The sequence below is a fragment of the Trachypithecus francoisi genome, unplaced genomic scaffold (genome assembly GCF_009764315.1).
Source record: "Trachypithecus francoisi isolate TF-2019V2 unplaced genomic scaffold, Tfra_2.0 Lachesis_group12, whole genome shotgun sequence".
In the NCBI taxonomy this organism is placed as follows: domain Eukaryota; kingdom Metazoa; phylum Chordata; class Mammalia; order Primates; family Cercopithecidae; genus Trachypithecus; species Trachypithecus francoisi.
Genome location: NW_022681457.1, coordinates 10056277 through 10077636, shown reverse-complemented (window position 1 = coordinate 10077636; position 21360 = coordinate 10056277). Strand labels below are relative to the sequence as shown.

The 21360-nt window shown below is 50.2% G+C and overlaps 1 protein-coding gene and 1 pseudogene across 1 annotated transcript in view; both read right to left on the bottom strand.

Annotated features, from left to right (window-relative positions):
• LOC117091357 (leukocyte immunoglobulin-like receptor subfamily B member 2) overlaps positions 1 to 18610 on the bottom strand; it is a 37159-nt gene extending 18549 nt beyond the window's left edge. Inside the window, 11 exon segments of the mRNA XM_033223594.1 lie at positions 12990 to 13132; positions 14363 to 14400; positions 14871 to 14993; positions 15591 to 15641; positions 15930 to 15980; positions 16299 to 16601; positions 16848 to 17144; positions 17370 to 17672; positions 17834 to 18118; positions 18307 to 18342; positions 18505 to 18610. Coding sequence (XP_033079485.1) covers positions 12990 to 13132; positions 14363 to 14400; positions 14871 to 14993; positions 15591 to 15641; positions 15930 to 15980; positions 16299 to 16601; positions 16848 to 17144; positions 17370 to 17672; positions 17834 to 18118; positions 18307 to 18342; positions 18505 to 18538 — 1664 coding nt within the window. The 5' untranslated portion in view covers positions 18539 to 18610.
• Positions 18611 to 20829: 2219 nt separating this feature from the next.
• Positions 20830 to 21360, bottom strand: part of LOC117093698 — a 959-nt pseudogene continuing 428 nt past the window's right edge.

Genomic DNA, 21360 nt, shown 5'->3' with positions numbered 1-21360 from the left:
TACACACTGTTGGTGGGAATATAAATTAGTACAGCCATTACGGAAAACATGGAGATTCCTCAAGATACCAAAACTGCAATGATCGTAAAACCCAGTGATTTCACTCCTGGATATCCATGCAAAGGAAAAAGTCTCAGGACATCACAAGAGTCCCTGCACCCCTGTGTTTATTGTGGCACTCTTCACAAGCCAGCACACGGAATCAACTGAAGTGTCCATCAGTGGATAAAAGGGTAAGGAAAATGTGGTATAGATACACAATGGAAGAGGGGTCATCCTCATAAAAGAATGAAATCCTGACATTTACAGCAACATGGTTGGAACTGGAGGTCATTATGGTCAGTGAAATAAGCCAGGAACAGAAAGACAAGCCTCGAATGTTCTCACACATACGTGGGAGCTAAAGAATTGGATTCCTGGCCGGGCGCGGTGGCTCACGCCTGTTATCCCAGCACTTTGGGAGGCCGAGATGGGCGGATCACGAGGTCAGGAGATCGAGACCATCCTGGCGAACACGGTGAAACCCCGTCTCTACTAAAAAAATACAAAAAAACTAGCCAGGCGAGGTGGCGGGCGCCTGTAGTCCCAGCTACTCAGGAGGCTGAGGCAGGAGAATGGCGCAAACCCGGGAGGCGGAGCTTGCAGTGAGCTGAGATCCGGCCACTGCACTCCAGCCTGGGTGACAGAGCGAGACTCCGTCTCAAAAAAAAAAAAAAAAAAAGAAGTAGTGGATTCCTAAACAGAGAGCGTAGGCTGGTTGACCGGGTGTGATGGCTCATGCCTGTAATCCCAGTGATTTGGGAGGCCAAGGCAAGTGGGTCACTTGAGGTCAAGAGTTCGAGACTAGCCTGGCCAATGTGGCAAAACCCCTACTCTACAAAACATACAAAAATCAGTCAGGTGTGGTGGTGTGCACTGTGGTCCCAGCTACTCGTGAGTCTGAGGCAGGAGGATCTCTTGAAGCCTGGAGGGTCGAGGCTGCAGTGAGCCATGATTGTGTCACTGCATTCCAGCCTGGGCAACAGAGCAATACCTTGTCTCAAAAGAAAAAAAAAAAGGCCAGGCGCAGTGGCTCATGCCTGTAATCTCAGCACTTTGAGAGGCTGAGGCAGATGGATCACTTGAGGTCAGGAGTTCGAGACCATCCTGGCCAACATGGTGAAACCCCGTCTTTAGCCGGTCATGGTGGCACGCACCTGTAATCCCAGCTACTCAGGAAGCTGAGGCAGGCAAATTGCTTGAATCAGGGAGGCAAAGCTTGCAGGGAGGCAAGATTGCGCCACTGCACTCCATCCTGGGTGACATAGCAAGACTGTCCCAAAAAAAAAAAGATGTAGACTGGTGGTTACTAGAGCTGGAAAGGGTGGGGGATAAGGAGATGTTAGTTATGGAGTACAGAAATACAGCTGGATAGGAGAAATAACTTTGAGTATTTGACAGCACAGTAAGGAAAGTATAGTTAACAATAATATATTGTATATTTCAAAACAACTAAAATAAAAGAATTGTAATGCTCCCCAACACAAAGAAAAGATAAATATTTGAGGTGATGGATACCCTAATTGCCCTGATTTTATTGTTACCCCCATTGTATACAAGTACCGAAACATCGTAAGTACCCTAAACCTATATACAACTATCGTATATGGATAAAAGTAAATAAACAGAACTCTGGCACCAACTTTAAGGCATAACATGTACAAGTCCAGGGGATCTATTTATGGCATTGGTTGTGCTGAGTGTGCTAACTAATTTGATTGTGGAAATCATTACACAATGTATACATACATATATCAAATCATCATGTTGTACACCTCAGTATATACAATCTTGGTTGATTAAATCATTTTAAGAATAAAATAATGACTTTTTAAAAGGATAAAAAGGAAAACACTGAATTTATTTGTGGCTCTTCTTTTTCCCTTTTCAGCTTTGAGCAACTGTGAAGGTAAAAACTGGATGCAGGTGACCTGTGCACCCTACGACCTGGCATAGGGTTGCCAGACTTTAGGTCTTTAGGATTATTTGTTGATGTACAAAGGAAAGCACTGCCCAGAGAACTGGGCCCTGCTTTCAGTTGCATAAATACGGCCCATTCTTCAGGTCAGCAATTAAGTTCCAGGAAGATCCCTAGAGTCAGCTGAGCAGAAAATTACAACAAAGTCTCTGGGGCAATTGGGGATTTCCAGGAGACATAGGAGCAGCTGGGGACTGCGTCAATGATAATGAAATCAGTTGGGTGGATGTAGCCGGGTCTCTAGAAACAGCCAGGTGGATGTAGCCGGGTCTCTGGAAACAGCCAGGTGGATGTAGCCGGGTCTCTGGAAACAGCCAGGTGGATGTAATCGGGTCTCTAGAAGCAGCCAGGTGGATCTCTGCAAACAGCCAGGCAGCTATGGGGGGTTGGAGGTGGTCACTGGAAACAGCTAGATGACTGTAACTGACTCTTTAGTAACAGCCGAATGTAACTGGGTCTCTGGAAAGTCACCCTGAGGACGGAGCTGGGAGATGGGAAGTGCCTCATGGAAGCTGATGTCATGGGTAGAGGAGCACAGTCTTTTGCCTGGCAGGGTGTATGTGTGGGAATAGATTTCCCAGCCTCTCTCTCCTCTCACCCTCTGCTCTCTTGACGGTGCCTCCCATGGCTGAACTCAACCAGAAACTAGACGCAAGAAGATGTTGGTGATGCAATCCATAGAGTCAGCCTCCAGGGTACAGACAAGGTGGGAAAGGACAGAGGGTGTATTAGGAGTGGTCAGAACTCCCAGCGGGAACTGCTGCCACTGAACGGAGAACCTAAATGTAAAGGGTGTAGTTGGATCCCAGAGTGGCAGGACTCAGTGTCAGAAGTCAGTGGACAAAGGCGAGAATCTAGTGTGTTGAATTGGGTGTGGTTATCACAGAACTGGGTGTGGTGATCATAATGGACAGCAGAGCCAAAGCAGTAATCCAAATAGACTGTCTCATGCGGCCCTTTCCTGCTGTCCAGTTAACCGCAGCGTTCTAAGACGTGAAATAGATAGGAAGCTTACTTAATTCTTACTTGATTTGTATAAGCAGAACATTTCTTGGTGAAGAGTAAGAATCTAATTAGAATCAAAAACTAGAGAGTCACAGTTTCTTAATCAATTACTGGAATTTGGCCAGTTTATAGACCCAGAACCCCTTGAATTAAAGGGAAGACCAGGTACCCTTGAAGGCACTGCCCCGGCATATACTACAAAAAGTTGGCCGGGCGCGGTGGCTCAAGCCTGTAATCCCAGCACTTTGGGAGGCCGAGACGGGTGGATCACGAGGTCAGGAGATCGAGACCATCCTGGCTAACACGGTGAAACTCCGTCTCTACTTAAAAAAAAAAAATACAAAAAACTAGCCGGGCGAGGTGGCGGGCGCCTGTAGTCCCAGCTACTCCGGAGGCTGAGGCAGGAGAATGGCGTAAACCCAGGAGGCGGAGCTTGCAGTGAGCTGAGATCAGGCCACTGCACTCCAGCCTGGGCGACAGAGCCAGACACCGTCTCAAAAAAAAAAAAAAAAAAAAAAAAAGTTATACAATTATATTTCTCTTGACTTTCCTTAAATGGACCTATGGCCTTTATCATGGTAACTGTGCACTGGGTAAAGGAAATAATCAGATATTTTGGGTACAGCTAGACACTGGCTCTGAGCTAACACTAACTTCAGAAGACCCAAAACATCATGGTGACCCTCCAGTCAGATTAGAAGCTTATAGAGGTCAGGTAGTCAATGAAGCTTTAGCTCAGATTTGTCTCCTATTGAATTTTCTTGGCCACCAAAGGCATCCTGTGGCTTTATTCCTAGCTCTGGAATGTATAATTGGATTAGACATCCTCAACAACTATCAAAACCCCCACAAGTGGGGAAAAAGATAGAACAAGCTATGGGGCGTATGTAAGACTACTGAATGTGTTGATGCTTGCATAGTATTCAACTAGTACCTGCTCCATAGGATGAGCTGATTGAGTTATTGTTGAGTTTTTTTTTAATATTCTTTTTCTTGTATAAAATGACGTTTAAAAATCCACTCTGTTACCAGTATGCAGGTTTCTTTTCTGTTATTTTATTATGGTATTTTAATTGAAAAAATAATTGTATATAATCATACATATTTATTGGGTATCATGAGATGCTTTGATATATGTTTACCTTTGCAATCCGGCCAAAGGCATGCCCATGGTAAGTGTGCTATTTTTTATTTAAAATTAAATTGAAAAATAATAATTGTATACATTTATTGGGTATCATGAGATGCTTTGATATGTCTACCTTTGCAATCCAGTCAAATGCATGCCCATGGCAAGTGTGCTATTTTTTATTTAAAATGTGCACAAAAATTAAGTCAGATGAGACACTCTCTCCCCCTAGTGGTTCTCAAGTCATTTTCCATTTTAATCTGAGTAGGGAGAGCATCTAACTTTATAAGAGGAGTGGAGAAAACCAACAAGTCCCAGCGCACAGAGGACTCAGAGGTCTCCTGACATGTGTGAGTGCGTTCATGCTTGTGCATGCATGTGCGTACGTGAATGTATGAGTACATGTGCATGTGTGTTATGTGCATAACTGGGATGAGCTGTCTGTCTTCACCCATCCATGCCTCCCCTCAGACACCTTAATTCATCCCGGATGCATATGTTCCATCCTGGAGGCCTAAGATGAGCAAGTTCGGGGGATCTTATGTACAGCATGGGTGGGGATGGATGTGCTGATTAATTTGACCATGGCTATTATTTCACAATGTATATGCATATCAGATTATCACCTTGTGCATCTCAAATATATACAATCACTGCCAATGAAATACTTAAAAAAATACTGACACCTCCTTTGTAGCTCTTGTTAACCCCATGTAGCCTTGAACGACAGGCAGAGACTGGGTCCAAGTGATCTGTACACCCCAGAGCATGACACAGGACTGCCAGATATGAGGTCTTTAAAGTATTTATTGGTGCAGGAAGTAAAGCATGACCCAGAGGACTGGTCTCAGCTCTCAGATCCATATGTACGGCTCATTCTCAAGATCAACAGCTAAACTCTAGGAGGACATTCAGGATCAGCTGAGTAGATGATTGCCGGGGCAGCTCTGGGGATTTACAGAAGACATTTGGAAACCGCAGGGGGATGCGACATTGTTGATGGAATCAGCTGGGATGACTACAGCTGAGACTCAACAAACAGCCAGGAGGCTGGAGCTGGGTGTCTTGAAACAGACAAGTGACAGCAGCTGGGTCACTGGAAACAACCGGGTAACTGGTGTGATGGTGCACACCTGTAATTCCAGCTACTTGGGAAGCTGAGGCATGATAATTGCTTGAATCCAAGAGGCAGAGGTTGCAGTGAGCCAAGATCGCACCACTGCACTCTAGCCTGGGCGACAGAGTGAGACTCTGTCTCAGACAAATAAAATAAAATAAATGATTGTAACTTTTAAAAAATAAAAATAAATAAAGATAAAAAAATAAAAAACCCCAAAATATATGACCTTTTGTGTCATTATTCATAATAGCTAAATAGTGAAAACAACTCAAATGTCCATCAATTGGTGGATGCATAAACAAAATGTGATATAGCCTTAGAATGGAATATTCTTCAATCACGTAAGGGAACAAAGACCAATGACATGTTACAACATGCATAGACCGTGAAAACATTACGCTACGTGGAATTGGATTTTTGCAGTTGTCGTTGTTAATGTGGTGAATTTATTTTTATTTATTTATTTTTTTAAGTTTCAATAGTTTTGGGGGAACAGGTGGCGTTTCGTTGTATGTATACGTTCTTTAGTGGTGGTTTTTGAGATTTTGGTGCACCCATCACCTGAGCAGTGCACACGGTACCCAAAATGTGGTCTTTCATCCCTCACCCCCTCCCATTGGTCCCCCTGGGTCCCCAGAGTCCATTATATCATTCTTGTGCCTTTACATCCTCAAAGCATAGCTCCCACTTACGAGAACATACGATGATGTTTTTCCATTCCCGAGTTATTTCACTTAGAATAATGGTCTCCAAGTGCCTCCAGGTTGCTGGGAATGCCATTATTTTGTTCCTTTTTATGGCCAAAGTATTCCATGGTGTGTGTGTATGTATATGTGTGTGTGTGTGTGTAATATACATATTTTTCATATGTTTGTTGGCCATTTGTATGTCTTCTTTAGAGAACTGTCAAAAGTCAAAAGGGGAATTGGATTTGGAGGGAACCATTTTATGGCTATTTTTCAGTATAATCATCAGGTGAATATAGAATCTTTTCAGCCAGTGTTACTTTAATCTGTTACCCGTAGCCAGGAAGGGAGACGTTTATCACAGAGATAGGCACCAACCTGGGATGCTTTCCTCAAAGGTGAGTAACTATAGTGTGAGCCCTAAAATTCACCACAGGTAGGTCCTGATTTGGCACAAGATATGCTTTATCCACTGACGTGAAATGTCCAGGTGTTTTTCGTATGGTTTTGTTGCTGAAAAACACAACACCCTCTAATCTAAGGCATCCTCTCCAAATCCCACTGAGGCACAGGAGTGGCACTAGGGAGGGGGTCCCGGAGCTTCCTGTGAGAGATTCGCCTCCTGAACCCTGGGCAGATCCTCCCCACCCTGGGATCTCTGCGAACCTCTGGGGTCTCCTATTCAATCAGGACCAAGTTGTGAGGTGGGATTCCTCCCAGGCTACAGTCTCGCCTCTCCCCCTTTCACTTTCATCAAGATGGATCAGGAACGTGAGTGTGGGAGTCATGGCGTCTCCTCCCACAGCCCCTGGCTGTGCAAATGGACGAGGCCACAGTTCCTGGATGGAGTAAATATACTGGGAGCCTGGGTTCTCCATCACAAGGCTGTCCCATCAGCAGCCCCACAGGAAGGGGAACTGCCCTCTCCGGGAGCCTGGCTTTCATTTCCCCAAGGCTGGGGCTGGGGCAGGCACCAGGCTCTCTTCAGATACTTCATGCAGAAATGTTTTCTCCCTGACCCTTTTCTGCTATTTGCCCCATCTGTCCTCATCTCACCAAGGGTCAGGACATAGGAGCCAATAGACCCAGCGCCTTTCTGAGTCTGTCCTGTCCCAGTGAGGGTTACTGGGGGCTTGTTCTTCTTCTCAGAGTCTCCCCGTGGGGTCTCCTTCCTTCCTTCAGCCCGTCCATCAACACAGCATTGTGGGGTCCTTACCATGGCAGCCCAGCCCTGGGGATGCTTCAGGGAAGCTGCAGGTCCTTGCTGCAGGGCAGACTCAGATCAGCAGAGGTGCGTCGCACATCTGGCTGTGAACTTCAAGTTGAGCTGCAATTGGCAATGAGAAAAAAGGAGAAATAAAGAAATGCTGACTCTTCTTTTGTCTTTGGAGTGTGGGTTTTATACCTCCCAGTTTCCTTCTCAGACTTCCCTCCTTTTTTTTTTTTTTCTTATTTTTTAACAGTGTTCACCTCCCCCTCCCTTAAAAGTAACCTCTGAGTCATTCCTGCCTCCTCGGTGTCCCTCCCACCCCCAATTCCGCTTCCTTGAACGTTCCCCTGCGTCTCAGTTTGCCTTCAAGGGTTTGGAAACAAGTACTTAGTCTTGAGTTCTGATTTCGGGGTGGGATAGAGAGTTAATTTTTTCTGAATTGCTGACCTTCAGCCCTGCCTGCATGACCTTGGGCAGTAAGTCCCATCTCTGAGCCTCGGTTTCCTCATTTGGAGCCTGTTGTCATGAACCCCCCTCCTGAGTGGTTTGGCGGTCAGTTGTGCCTGGGTCATGGGAGGGCCTCGGTCATGGCATATTTCCAGACCGGGTTAAGACTTGAGGGGTGGACACATGCGTGGATCCTGGTGTTGGACTGCACAGTCACGGTGAGCGACTTAATGCTCAACAGCCCACATCTGCTCCCAACACTGGGAAAACCTACTTATAGTATGTCTGAAATATGCAGCCACAGTCCTACGAAGAAAATGAGAAATGAAACTTCCTGTCATAGGCAGGAAACCTTAAGAAGCAGAAGAGCTCAGAGCCGAGCAGCTGCTGGTGACTCGCAATATCAGACTGTCACTAAGGGGGAGGTTTCCACCTCTGTATGAGACAGAGGAGAACCCCCGGGCCCTCACACTCAGGGAGGGGTCATGGTTTTGGATGGAAGTGGGGAGCTGTGGCTCCTCCTCCCCTATGTTTGTGCATGGCACTGGGATATCTCTGCCCATTGACTCAGGTCCACGGTCACCCCTGAGCCGCCTCCTCCATGTGTGCAAAACAGATTCACCGCAGCGTTATCACACATGGGCGTCTGTCCCACATGCGAGCCTGAGACTCACATTGGACCCTCCCCTGCTGGTGACAGCCCTGAGCAGACTCACGTGGCCCTGGCAGGTGGAACCATCTCCCCTTTTCCAGCCTTAGCTCCCAGCACAGCCCTGGTAGAAACCCTCTCTGGAAGAGGAGGCATGTGGGAAGCATGTGTCCAAGAATGACAAGAAGGAGGAATGATCCTCATGATCAAAAGTGCTATGATGGGCCGGGCACCGTGGCTCATGCCTGCAGTCCCAGCACTTTGGGAGGTCAAGGCGAGCAGGTCACTTGGGCCCAGGAGTTCAAGACCAGCCTGGGCCACGCAGCAAAACCTGATCTCTACAAAAAATACAAAAATTAGCTGGATGTGGTGTCATGAGTAATGGCCTCCAGCTCATCCAAGTTACTACAAAACTCAATCCCTTGTACATCAGTTGCAAAAAATTAAAAATACCTAAGAAGATACCTAACCAAGGAGGTGAAAGATCTCTACAAGAAGAACAGTAAAACGCTGCTGAAAGAAATCGTAGATGGCACAGCAAAACAGAAATATATCCCATGCTCATGGATTGGAAGAATCAGTATTGTGAAATGATCATACTGCCAAAAGCAATCTTCAGGTTCAATGCAATTCCCATCAAAATACCAGTATAATTTTGCACAGAATTAGAAAAAATAATCCTAAATGTCAGGCCTTGGAGCCCAAGCTAAGCCATCATGTCCCCTGTGACCTGCACGTAGACATCCAAATGGCCTGAAGTAACTGAAGAGCCACAAAAGTGAAAATAGCTTAACTCATGACATTCCACCATGGTGATTTGTTTCTGCCTCACCCTAACAGATGGATGTACTTTGTAATCTTCCCCACCCTTAAGAATTACTTTATAATCTCCCCCACCCTTAAGAAGGTTCTTTGTAATTCTCCCCACCCTTGAGAATGTACTTTGTGAGATCCACCCGCTGCCTGCAAAACATTGCTCCTAACTCCACCGCCTATTCCAAAACCTGTAAGAGCCAATGACAATCCCACCACACTTTGCTGACTCTTTCGGACTCAGCCCGCTTGCACCCAGGTGAAATACACAGCCGTGTTGCTCACACAAAGCCTGTTTGGTGATCTCTTCACACGGACACGTGAGACACTAAAATTCATATGGAACTCAAAAAGAGGATGAATACCAAAGCAATCCTAAGAAAAGGATCAAATGTCAATTGAATACACGTATCCTAGGCTGAATTGTGGGGTTTTGTTTTTGTTTTTGTGAGACAGAGACTCATTTCGTCACCCAGGCTGGAGAAATGAAGCCTTATTCAAGAATGAAGAATTGTTTGTGAAACTTGGCAATTGTGAAAAGTGCTGCAATGAACTCAGGAGTGTGAACATCTCTTCTCTGGCCGATTTCATTTCCTCTGGGTAGACACCCAGCAGTGGGCTTGCTGGATTATACGGTGGTTGCACATTTAGTTTTTTGAGGAGCTTCCATACTGTTTTCTAAAATGGCTGTATTAGTTTACATGTCCACCAATGGTGTGTAAGGATTTTCTTTTCTCCCCATGCTCACCAACACTGATCATTCACCATTTTGAGAATAGGCAATCTAACAGCTGTGAAGTGATAGCTCACTGCAAAATTTCACTTTTTACACATACACGTGTATACATATGTATACATATATACATACACATACACATGCATATATGTGTACATACGTATCTGCACATATGTACATATGTATGTGTGGATGTATATGTATGAATACATACATTTGTATACATACATACATGTACATACTTACATACATATAAACTTCAAGGAGCTATAACCTCACATCTGTTAGGATGGTTACTATGAAAAAGAGTAGAGTAGCAAGTGTTGGCAAGAATGTGGAAAAAATGGAATACTTGCACTCTGCTAGTGGTAATGTAAATGAGTACAATGACCGCAAAAATACCATAGATGTTTTTCAGAAGTTAACGATCAGAACTGCCCTATGTTGCAACAATTTCACTGCTGGGTGCGTATCTAAAGGAAATGACATCAGGATGTTGAAGAGAAGCCCGCCCTCCCAGATTCATGACAGCTTTAGTCACCATAACCAAGACATGGAACCCGCCCAAGTGTCCATCAGCAGGCGAACGCATACAGAAAAGGAAGTGCTCAGTGTATCCACAGCGAAAAACTACTCAGCCTTCTAGGAAAAAGAAATTGTTTCATTTGTGACAAGGATGAGCCTCGAGGACATCACACTACGTGGAGTAGAGAAGGCGCAGGAAGACACCTGCCACCTGATCTCACTTATGTGTGGATTGTCCCAGTTCAACTCATGGAAGTAGAGTGGAAGGTAGTTCCTGGGAGCTGAGGGGGCGGGAGTGGAATCAGAGAGCTGCATCGAAGGATACCACGTTTCAGTTAGACAGGAGGAGTGAGTTTAGCAGATCTGTTGTACCATACGGTGACTACAGGGTGACTACAGTTGCTCACAATGGATTGTATACGAGAACATTGGTAAGAAAGTAGATTTTAAATGTTCTCTTAACAGAAAGGTAACTATGTGATGTTACAGATGTTAATTAGCTTGACCTAGCGATTTCACAGGGCATATTAAAATTTCACAGGATATATTAAAATAAAACAAAGGCAGTGAAGCTCATTCTTGAAAACATTAATTGCACTCGCGAATCCTAACTACAATGAGCAGGAGAAAGAAAGAGCAGGCACGCATTTCCACACAGGAGTGAGCGAGCAGGCAGCCCTAGAGATCCTACATGTTTTCAAAAACTAACAACAGAACAGGTGGCAAATTTTAAATTGCCAAATAAAATAAAGTAAAACATTAAAGTAAAATAAAAAATTATTATTTTGAAACAAAAAAAAGTAGTTTAAAACATGCCTTTTATGGAATGGAAAATTCCATTCTATATATGATGACTTTTTTTTTTTTAATTTTTTGAGACAGAGTCTGGCTCTGTTGCCCAGGCTAGAGTGCAGGGGCGGGATCTCAGCTCACTGCAACCTCCACCTCCCGGGATCAAATGATTCTCCTGCCTCTGCTTCCCCAGTAGCTGGGATTGCAGCGTGCACCACCACGTCCAGCTAATTTTTTTTTTTTTAGTAGACATGGGTTTGCCATGTTGGACAGGCTGGTCTCGAACTCCCAGCCTTAAGTAATCTGCCACTTCTGCCTCCCAATGTGTTGAAATTACAGGTGTGAGCCACCGCACCTGGGCACAGTGCCTCTTTTTCTATTCTCAAGAAACATTTGTGATGCTCTGGGTGTGTTTGTGCGTTTCATTAGTGTGTCAGTATTTGTAAGAAATCACCAATGAAGCTTCGTGAACTGGAGTTTATACCATGGGAACATTTTTATTACAGTGTTTTTCACACACACACACATATATACACACACACAAACACACACATCTAAAATGGGTCAGATTCTCTGATGACTCTTACGTTCATTACGTAAACTCCAGTTTGGAATACCTCATCTATTTAATCTGCATTTTCTAGTATATTGGCATAGGTTTGCCGCCTGTTCTGTTGTTAGTTTTTGAAAACATATGTAGGATCTCTAGGGCTGTCTGCTCGCTCACTCCTGTGTGGAAATGCATGCCTGCTCTTTCTTTCTCTTGCTCATTGTACTTAGGATTCGTGAGTGCAATTAATGTTTTCAAGAATGAGCTTCACTGGCTCTGTTGAATTTTCAAGCTTTGGTTTTTCCTCATGAACAACTCCTCTTATTATTATTATTATTCCCTTTCTTATGCCTTCATTGGGAATAATTTGTTATTCTACTTCTAGATTTCTTTTCTTTTTTCTTCTTCTTCTTTTTTTTTTTTTTTGAGTCGGAGTCTCCCTCTGTCGCCAGGCAGGAGAGCAGTGGTGCGATCTCGGCTCACTGCAACCTCTGACTCCCTGGTTCAAGCGATTCTCCTGCCTCAGCCTCCCGAATAGCTGGGATTACAGGCGCGCCCACCACCACACCCAGCTAATTTTTGTATTTTTAGGACAGACAGGGTTTCACCGTGTTGGTCAAGATGGTCTCGATCTTCTGACCTCGTTATCTGCCCGCCTCGGACTCCCAAAGTGCTGGAATGACAGGCGTGACTCACCGCGCCCAGCCCTAAATGTCTAATAGGAAAGCCAAGATCATTCATTTCCTCCTCTTTTTTTCTTTTCTAATTCATTCATTCGTGGCTTGTAGTTTTCCAATTTCATCGTCTGATGTGTAATATTTACATTGTGATTCAGTTCAATGCACTTTCTGACTTTTAGTTTTCTCAGTGACTTCAATGATTATTGACAAGTCTGTTGTTTTATTTCAAAAATGTGTAGATGTTAGTTATTTATACTGCAGAACTGACTGACCCCTAAAAGTTCCCAGCATCTCCTGGTGTGGGTCCAGGTTGGCTGGGGTTCAATGGTGTCCACTGGGGGCAACTCCCATGCGTTCCAGACTCCCTGGAATGTGGGGTCTGGGTCCCCTCTGGGCTAGTGGATGGCCAGGGTGGCGTAGACGCTGGCTCAGCTGAAGGTTCCCGTTCTGGGGTGGAGAGGCTCAGTTGCCTCCGTTGTGAGGGTCAAGCTCTGCAGCTGGGCGTAGGTCACATCCTGGGGGTCTTCAGATGCAGCAGCCTGCAGTGGGGAAGAGTGAGAGGGAAGGGGCGTGGGAGGGGTGGGGGGGCCTGGGGGCTGGAGAGGAAAGGACTACCTCAGTGTCCATTGCCTGTCCTCTTCCGCCTGTGTGTCCTTTGTGTCCAGGAACTCCTCGCACAGTGGGGAGGGAGGAGAGGCCATTTCTCTCCTATGTCTGGAGTGTTTCACCAGGGCATACGTCACTGCCTGGGGGTCTTCATCGTACCGTCTCTGCTAGAGAAAGAGAGTGGTGGGGAGTGACTCCTGGAGTCAATTTTCCCCACTGTTCCCAGGGTGATCCGATTACATCCCTTCCTGATGGAATCTCAGGGATGCCCTAAAGCCGTGGAGGGTCTGGCCTCTCCCTCCCTGCGGTTCTGGCCTCTCCTCCTCACTCTGACCTTGCCCATTTGGCTGCAGCCTCACGCCCACCTTCCTGCAAGAGCTCGCTGCTGCCTCGGGGCCTTTGCAGGACTGTTTCTTCTGCCTGCAGGGGCTTGTCCATTAGAGGATCCTGTGGCCCCCTCCGTCCAGGCTTCTCAGATGACAGCTGAGCAGACAGCCCTCCCCTTACATTCAGACTGGCACCACTGCCCCACACTCTCTGCCCTTTCCCTGGTTTATGTTTCTTACAGCACGTTGCACTGCTGCACACGGTGCATTTATTTGCATTTTGTCTCCCACCACGAGGTGAGCTCAGGAGGCGGGGGCAGCTTTGCTCCCTGCTGTGTCTGCAGGTCCCACTGGGAGCCCGATCCACAGTGAGCTCCCTGGGAACACTCGCTGGATGAATGAATGAAGGGGAGCCCAGGGGACCGGGGTGGTTCATTTATTCCTCATCCTCCTGAGGCCTGGGGAGCGCTCTGACAACCAGACGGCCAAACAGAGGAGGAGGAGCAGGAAGGGGACCCGGGAGGAGGCCCACAAGGTCCCAGGACAGCAGGAGAGAGTGAGGTCACAGCAGGTGGGAGGCAGCGTGCTGGACAAGGAGGGGTCCACCGTGATGATGCTGAGAGCCGGGGGAAGAGGACAGAGAAGTCCTCCTGGATTAGATCTGGCACCAGGAGGCCTTTGGTGCCCGGGACCGGGGCGGGGTCTCACCCGACTGTCCAGCTCCACCCCATCCTCAGGCTGTGTGTCCTTCACGGCAGCATCTGCTGGGGCAGAGCAAGGGGTTCGTCTCCTGGGAAGGTTCCCTGAGACCTCTCAGTCCTGCCGGCCCCTGCCCAGCTCCAGACGGGCCACTGAGATGCAGGAGGGGCTGCAATGTCCCTGAGGTCCCACAGTGTGGAGTGAGATCATCTCACCCTGAGCCCCAAGCCCTTTCCAGCCTGTGTCCCTTTCCCTTTGCCACAGAAACTTTGGGGCCCCCATCTCTCTCCTGGATGGTCACCTCCCCCATCTCCTCCTGGCTGGTCGCCTCCCCCATCTGCTCCTGGCTGGTCGCCTCTTCCTGTCACTCACAGAGGTTTTCTTCCTGGGTGTCAGCAGCTGGACTGGACCTGGGGGAGGAACGGGAGCTTTAGGGGCAGTGTATGGACCAGGGGCCGGTGGGAGTCTCGGGTCTTCGGACAGAATTACCTCCACTGAAGGCCTCTGTCTCTGGGCTCTGCCTCCACAGCCCCTGCAGGATGTTGGAAATCAGCCTTTCTCTGGGCTGGGGGAAGAAGGACAGAGCCTCAGCCCTGGGAACATCGGAGCCCCCTGCCCCCCACACACAGCTCGAAGGTAAGGAAGGAAACCTGAAAACACTCCTGCCTCCGTGTTCCAAATGCCCCATGAGATGGACAGAGCCCGAAGGACACTTTACATTTGTAGATGGGACTGACATTAAGTGCTTTTTCCATTTGCCTGGTGAGAAATGCTGGAACAGTTCCTCAAAGCTGCATTTGCCCAGTGGTTTGGATTCCCTTTGGCTGGTGCTCTGAGCCCACCCTCAGTCGTCCCATGGGGTGCCCCCTTCCCTACTCACCCGTTGTCCAGCGTTTGCCCTGGCGTGGATGTCGGAGGACGAGGAAGAGGAGAAGGAGGAGGAAGAGCAGCAGGATGAAGGCCACCAAGACGCCGGTCACAACCCCCAGGTGCCTTCCCAGACCTTGAGCATGATGACATCAGAAATGGGGGTGATGTCATTGACATGAGCACCTACTGTGTGCTGGACCTTCTGTTCACCACCTCCAACCCCTACAACAGAAACATCCACCCCGCCCACTTTACAGATGAAAAACTGAGGCTCAGAGAGGTGAATTGCCTGCCCCAGGACCCCAGCCAGGAAGCAGCAGAGCTGGGAAGGGAACCCGGGAGTCTGACCCGCAGCCCTTGTTCCCAGCACCAGAGCCGAGCCCTGGAGCTGCAGGGAAAGAGCCTGACGGTCCTGAACCACGACACTGCTCCCCTCCTCTGCCCCAGGTCACCGTCACTGCTGCAGGTGGGACAGGACAGGCCCCTGCGGAATCAGGTCTGGGAGGTTTCCCTGGGAGGCCTCCTCTCCCAGGAGGCCACAGCTGGGAGTCAGAGCTGAAGGGAACTTCCCCACCCGCAGGCCTCTCTCCTTTACACCTGGAGAAACTGAGGCCCAGGCAGGGGAGGGGCCTGTCCATGTCGCCACCTCCAGAGGAGCTTGAACCTAGGACAGAACCCACCCCTGCCTCCCCAGGATGCCGTCCACCTCCCACTCAGAGCCCCCACTCACCACTCTGGGGGTCCGACCCCATGGGGTTGAGGGACTGGTCCTCAGGACCTGCTCGGTCAGGATGGGAAGGTGAGGGCTGGGGCTGCCCTGCCCCCCACGTCAGCCCGGCTGCTCCTCCCCCAGGGCTGGGCCCTAACATTTCCCTCTGCCTCGCCCCTGCCCCTCACCAGCCCAGCCTCAGAGCCCCTGGGAGCCTGTGGCCCCTCCTCTGGCTCTGCCCAGCTCCCGAGATGGAAGCCCGAGCTTGAGTCCTTGAGGGGAAAGGGTTTCTCTGGGAGACTCAGGGCTGCCCTGGGGGAAGCCATGTTCCCTCCGAGCCCAGAGGCCTCAGGGACTCACCAGGTGTGGGGGTGGGACCGGTGGGTGGGGGGCTGGGACTCCCGGAGGGTCCTGGGTAAAAGAAAGAGAGGAGGCTGAGGAGCGGAGCTTCCCTGAAATCCCCACCTCAAACCAAATTTCTCTACATGGGCCCTGTGGCCTCCCCAGGCCCCTCCCTCCACCCACCTCTCCTCTTCATGATGCTGGCGGTGCCGCTGAGGGTGGGCATGCCTGGGAGGGCCCTGTTGTCCTCCTTCCCTCTGAGGGTGAGTCCCCCTCTGGCCGAGCCCCTCTCAGACCCCCGCTCACTCCATCCCAGCCCAGAGCTCTCCTGGGGCAGGACCTGAGCTGAGTCTTTGAACTCAGAGAGGACAGGGTCAGGGCCCTCACCTGAGACCATGAGCTCCAGGGGGTCACTGGGGACAGACAGCAGGTGGGGGTTGTAGCTGTGTGAGCCGTAGCACCTGTAGGTCCCCGCGTGGGCTGAGGTCACAGGACTCATGGGGAATTCAGCCTGGTACTGCTGAGCTCGGTGCTCTGATCTCAGACGCAGCGGGGGATGGGCTGCCCCCTCCTTGGTCAGAAGGAAAGTGTGGAACTGTCCCCATGACTGACACAGCAGGGTCACGTTCACTCCTGAAGCCACCGTGGGGCCCGGCTGTACCAAGAGGGAGACCGTGTCATAGAACTGTCCTGGAGAGAAGAAGGATGGGTGAGGGGCTCCCACCTTGTTCTGAGCTGAGACCTCCCCAGGCCTCTCTCTGGGACCCTCAGTCTCTCTGTCGCTGTTTTCTCTGAGTCTCCCCCTCCCCCCATACCCTGTCTCTGTCTGTCTCTCCCTTCTTTAGAACCCACACCCCTCATCCCAGCCATCACCACTTGGGCTCCCCTGTCAGGGCCTGTGCAGAGCCTGGGTCCCTGCCTGACTGGGCTCCTCACCTGAGATCAGGATGTCCAGGGGGTCACTGGGGGCCGACCACTCGGAGGAGAGGTTGTGTGCACCAGAGCATCTGTACTGGCCCCCGTGTGAGTGGCTCACAGGGCTCAGGGTGAAGTTGGCCTGGGAGAGCCCAGCCTGGGGCTGCCGGCCAGGGCGCTGGAGGAAGTCACCTTCTCCCTCCTTGTATAGAACAAATCTGTCATAGCCAGCATCAGAGCCACACTGGAGGGTCAGGTTCTCCCCAGGGGCCACGATAGGACCCGGCTGCACTGAGAGTGATGGCTTCTTAGAAATACCTGGGAAAAGGTGGTCACGGTTTCCAGGGAGCGACCCTCAGGCTTCCCCACAAAACACTCCTCTCCCCCTGGGCCTCACCACTGCTGATCTTCCTGTGTCTCTGACCCCAGGACCCTGAGCCCTCTCGTCCCAACATCATCCCACCTGGCGCTGCCCTGAGACGAGGCTCCTCCCCACCTGCCCGGAGACTCAGGGAGCTCCAGGCAATGCTGTTAACTTCTCACCTGGGACCAGGAGCTCCAGGAGATCGCTGGGTAAAGACCACACATAGGGAGTGCTCGAGACATAACCGTAGCACCGGTACGACCACCTGCGACTCGGGCTCACGGGGCCCACAGAGAAGACGGCCCGGGATGACCCACGGGTATGGGGATGGGAGTTCAGGCATTGTGGGTGTTCATCTTCTCCTTCCTTACACAGAATGAAGCCGTCAAACGCCACCCGTGAGTCACACTGGAGGGTCACGTTCCCTCCTGAGGCCACCACAGGGCTGGGCAGGGCTGAGAGGGTGGGTTTGCTGTAGGCTCCTGGGAGAGAAGGAGGCACCGTGTTAAATGGGGCTCACACCTCCCACATCATCCCCAGGGCTGGGCTGTGAGAGGGAGACGTCCCGAGAGCCAACCCCCCGAGAGCCGACCCCCTTCCTGAGGACAGAGCCTGGAGCTGGGACCCCTGAGTGTCCTCTCACCTTTCACCACCAGCTCCAGGGGGTCACTGTACTCTGATGAGTGAGTGTGGCTGTAATACCAACAGCTATACCGCCCTGCGTGTCCCGAGGTGATGAATCCAATGGGGAAATAGCCCTTCTTGACAAGCTGTTGTCGTATCCGCCTAACCCAGGATGCTGGGTTTTTTTCCCTGTATAGACGATACTCCTGAACCTGAAGGCTCCCCTGACACCTGAGGGTCACAGGACTCCCCTTGCTGATCACAGACCCCGGCTCAGCCCAGAGAGTGGGCTTGGGAAGGGTCCCTGGAAGGAAATCAGAGATCGGATTCTAAGTCATTTCCCATCCAACAGATCTCAGCTCTTGGCTGCAGGACCCTCCACCGCCCCCATCAGTCAGCCCAGATCTGCTGTTCCCCATCCCCAGCTGCATGGAGGAAGCCCCTTGTCCCCACTGAGGACGAGGGAACTGGGACAGCTGGGGACCAACTCACCTGCCTGCACGTGGATCCTGGGGCCCAGACTCAGCCCTGGAAGAGAGTTCCCTGTGAGAGATTTGCCCCTGAAGCCTGAGCAGGTCCTCCCCTCCCTGGGATCTTTGTGAGCCCCTGGGGTCTCCTTATGGACCAGAGTTTGGCTGTGGGGTGAGGTCCCTCCTACGTTAGACTCTCCCCTCCCTCTTCAAATCTCACCGAGACAGATCAGGACCATGAGGATGGCGGTCATGGCGTCTCCTCCCACTGCCCTGCTCTGCAGATGGATGACCCCTTGGTACTGGCAGGACAGAGACACACAGGTGTGGCCACTCAGAAGCTGGGTCCTTCTTGTCATGGGGTTTTGTCATCTGCAGCCACACAGGAAGTGGAGCTGCCCTCCCCAGGCGCCTGGGTCTCATTCCTTTAGGGCTGAGGTGGGGGTAGGCACCGGGCCCTCTGCAGACATGTCAGACAGAAATGGGGTCTTTCCTGACCCACAGCCACTGTCTGTTTGGTTTATCCTCGTCTCACTGAGAGCCGGGATGTAGCGGCAAATAGAACTGGTGCTTCCTGTGTCTGTCCTTCCAGATAAGGGTAGCGGAGGCTTCCCCTTCACAGCCTCCCCCAAGGTTTCCCTCCCTCCTTCAGCCCGTCCATCGGCTCAGCGTTGCGGGGTCCTTACCATGGTAGTCGTCTCTCCAGCCCTGCAGATGCTTCAGGGAAGATGCGGGTCCGTGCTGCAGGCAGACTCAGGTCAGCAGAGATGCGCCTGACACCTGGCTCTGCAGCCCAGGCTGAGCTGCGTGTGGCAGTGAGCACAGAGGAGAAATGCAGGGTCTACCATGGTGGCTCACACCTGGAATCCCAGCACTTCAGGAGGCTGAGACGGGAGGATGGTTTGAGGCCAGGAGCTTCAGACAGTCCTGGGCAACATACTGCGACCCTGTCTCTACAGAAAAGAAAAAAGTGAGCTGGACATGGAGGCTCATGCCTGTAGTCCCAGCTACTCAGGAGGCTGAGGTGGGAGGATCACTTGGGCCCGGGAGGCGGAGGCTGCAGGGAGCTGTGATCACCCCTCAGCCTTCCTGCCAGGGCGACAGAGCAAGATCTTGTCTGAAAAGGAGAAATGCAGGGAATATAGAGAATAAAACTTATATATATAAAATATATATATCCATATATAATATATATACCCCCATACATATATACTATATATAATATATATGCTATATATAAAATAGTGTATATAGAATATATATATACAGTCCCTGGAGTGTTGTTTCCTTCCTACCAAACAGCCCCTCTCTTGTACTTCCCCTTTTTTCCTTGTTGCAGCATCACCCACCCCCGACCCTGGGAATGAGGCTCTGAGTCGGTCCTGCCTCCTCAGTGCCCCTTGAGTCCTTGGCCGTCCCTCGGCGCCTCTGTCCATGTTCAGGATTTTCAGAACAGTTTGTTAGGTCTGTAATCTGCTTCGGGGGAGGGGAGCTGATTTGTGTTTAATTCCTGATTATCATCCAGGGTTTATGTGACCTTGGACATTAATGTCACCTCTGAGCCTGTTGTCATGAACCCCACTCATCACAGTGGTTGTGGGGTCAGTGGTGCCCAGGACATGGGAGGCTCAGCCGTGGTGAATTTCCAGACCAGTTCAGACCGGAGGGTGGGATGGGAGAGGATCCTGGTGTCAGGTTCCACAGTCGAGGAGGATGACTGACGCCCCCACTCAAGAGCCGACATCGGCTGCAAACACCAGGAAATGCTGCTTGTGACACGTCTGAAATATGCGGATCACCACAGCCACAGGCCCAGAAAGAGAAAGAAAGTTCCCAACATTGAGACGCGTCCCCGCAATGAACAGAGTTCAGAGCTGAGTGGCCACAGGTGTCCGGGACCACCCAGGGTCACTAGGGAGGAGGAGGTTCCCACCTCCATGTGGGACAGAAGAGGAACCCCAGGTCCTCCCAGGCAGGGAGGGGTCAGGGCTCTGGGTGGGGCTGGACGCTGTGGCTCGCCCTCCCCTGTGTGTGTGGACAGGCGCAGGGGGGTCTCTGCTCACTCACTGGAGCCCACGCTCAGCTCTCAGCCCCTCCCTGTGTGTGAGAAACAGATTCAATCCGCGGTGCTCAGACATGGGCGTCTGCCCCACAGGTGTGTGTGAGGCTGGCGTCGGTCCCATCCTGCTGGGCACAATCTTGAGCTGACGCTAAGTTTGGGAGAGTGGGGCAGGAGCAGCGGCAACGATCCCCTTCATCAGGCTGATGCCTGGACAGCCGTGGGAGAGAAACCCTATGAAAGGCCAGGTGCGCGGGAGGAGAGCCGCCCCGCAGGAATGACAACCATATGAGGAAAATATAGGCAGCTGGTGAAATGCATTAGACAGACATTGTGAAGTTGAAAAATAGCAAATTGAATTAATACCATTGAAAAGTAATTTAATAAATATATACACCTACTATGTAGTCATAAAGTGAAAATTTTTATCGGGTGCGGTAGCTCATGCCTGTAATCCCAGCACTTTGGGAGGCCGAGATGGGTGGATCACCTGAGGTCAGGAGTTTGAGACCAGCCTGGCCAACATGGTGAAACCCCGTCTCTCCTAAAAATACAAAAACAATTAGCTGGGTATGGTGGTGCACGCCTGTAATCCCAGCTACTTGGGAGGCTGAGGCAGGAGAATTGCTGGAACCCAGGAGGCAGAGGTTGCGGTGAGCTGAGACGGCGCCACTGCACTCCAGCCTGGGCCACACAGCAAGACTCTGTTTCAAAAAAATAAAAATAAAATAGAAAAAGTAAACAACTTCTAAAGCGATTCAAGCCCTAGAAAGGTTCAAATGAAGATGAGACCAAAGGAAGTAAATAAAAAGGAAGAGGGAATTCGTGAGAACACATTTTAAATGGTCCATTTTCAAAGAATGGACCTTCTCAGCACTGGCAGCCAGTCTGCGGATTTAACAAACCGCAGGGCTCATGCTCCCAGCAAATCACAGTAATGAACAGAATGTAGAGCGGGGATCAGCCCATAAAAGGGAAAAAAGCTTCGTTACTGGGAAATTACAAGTTAAGCGGGGA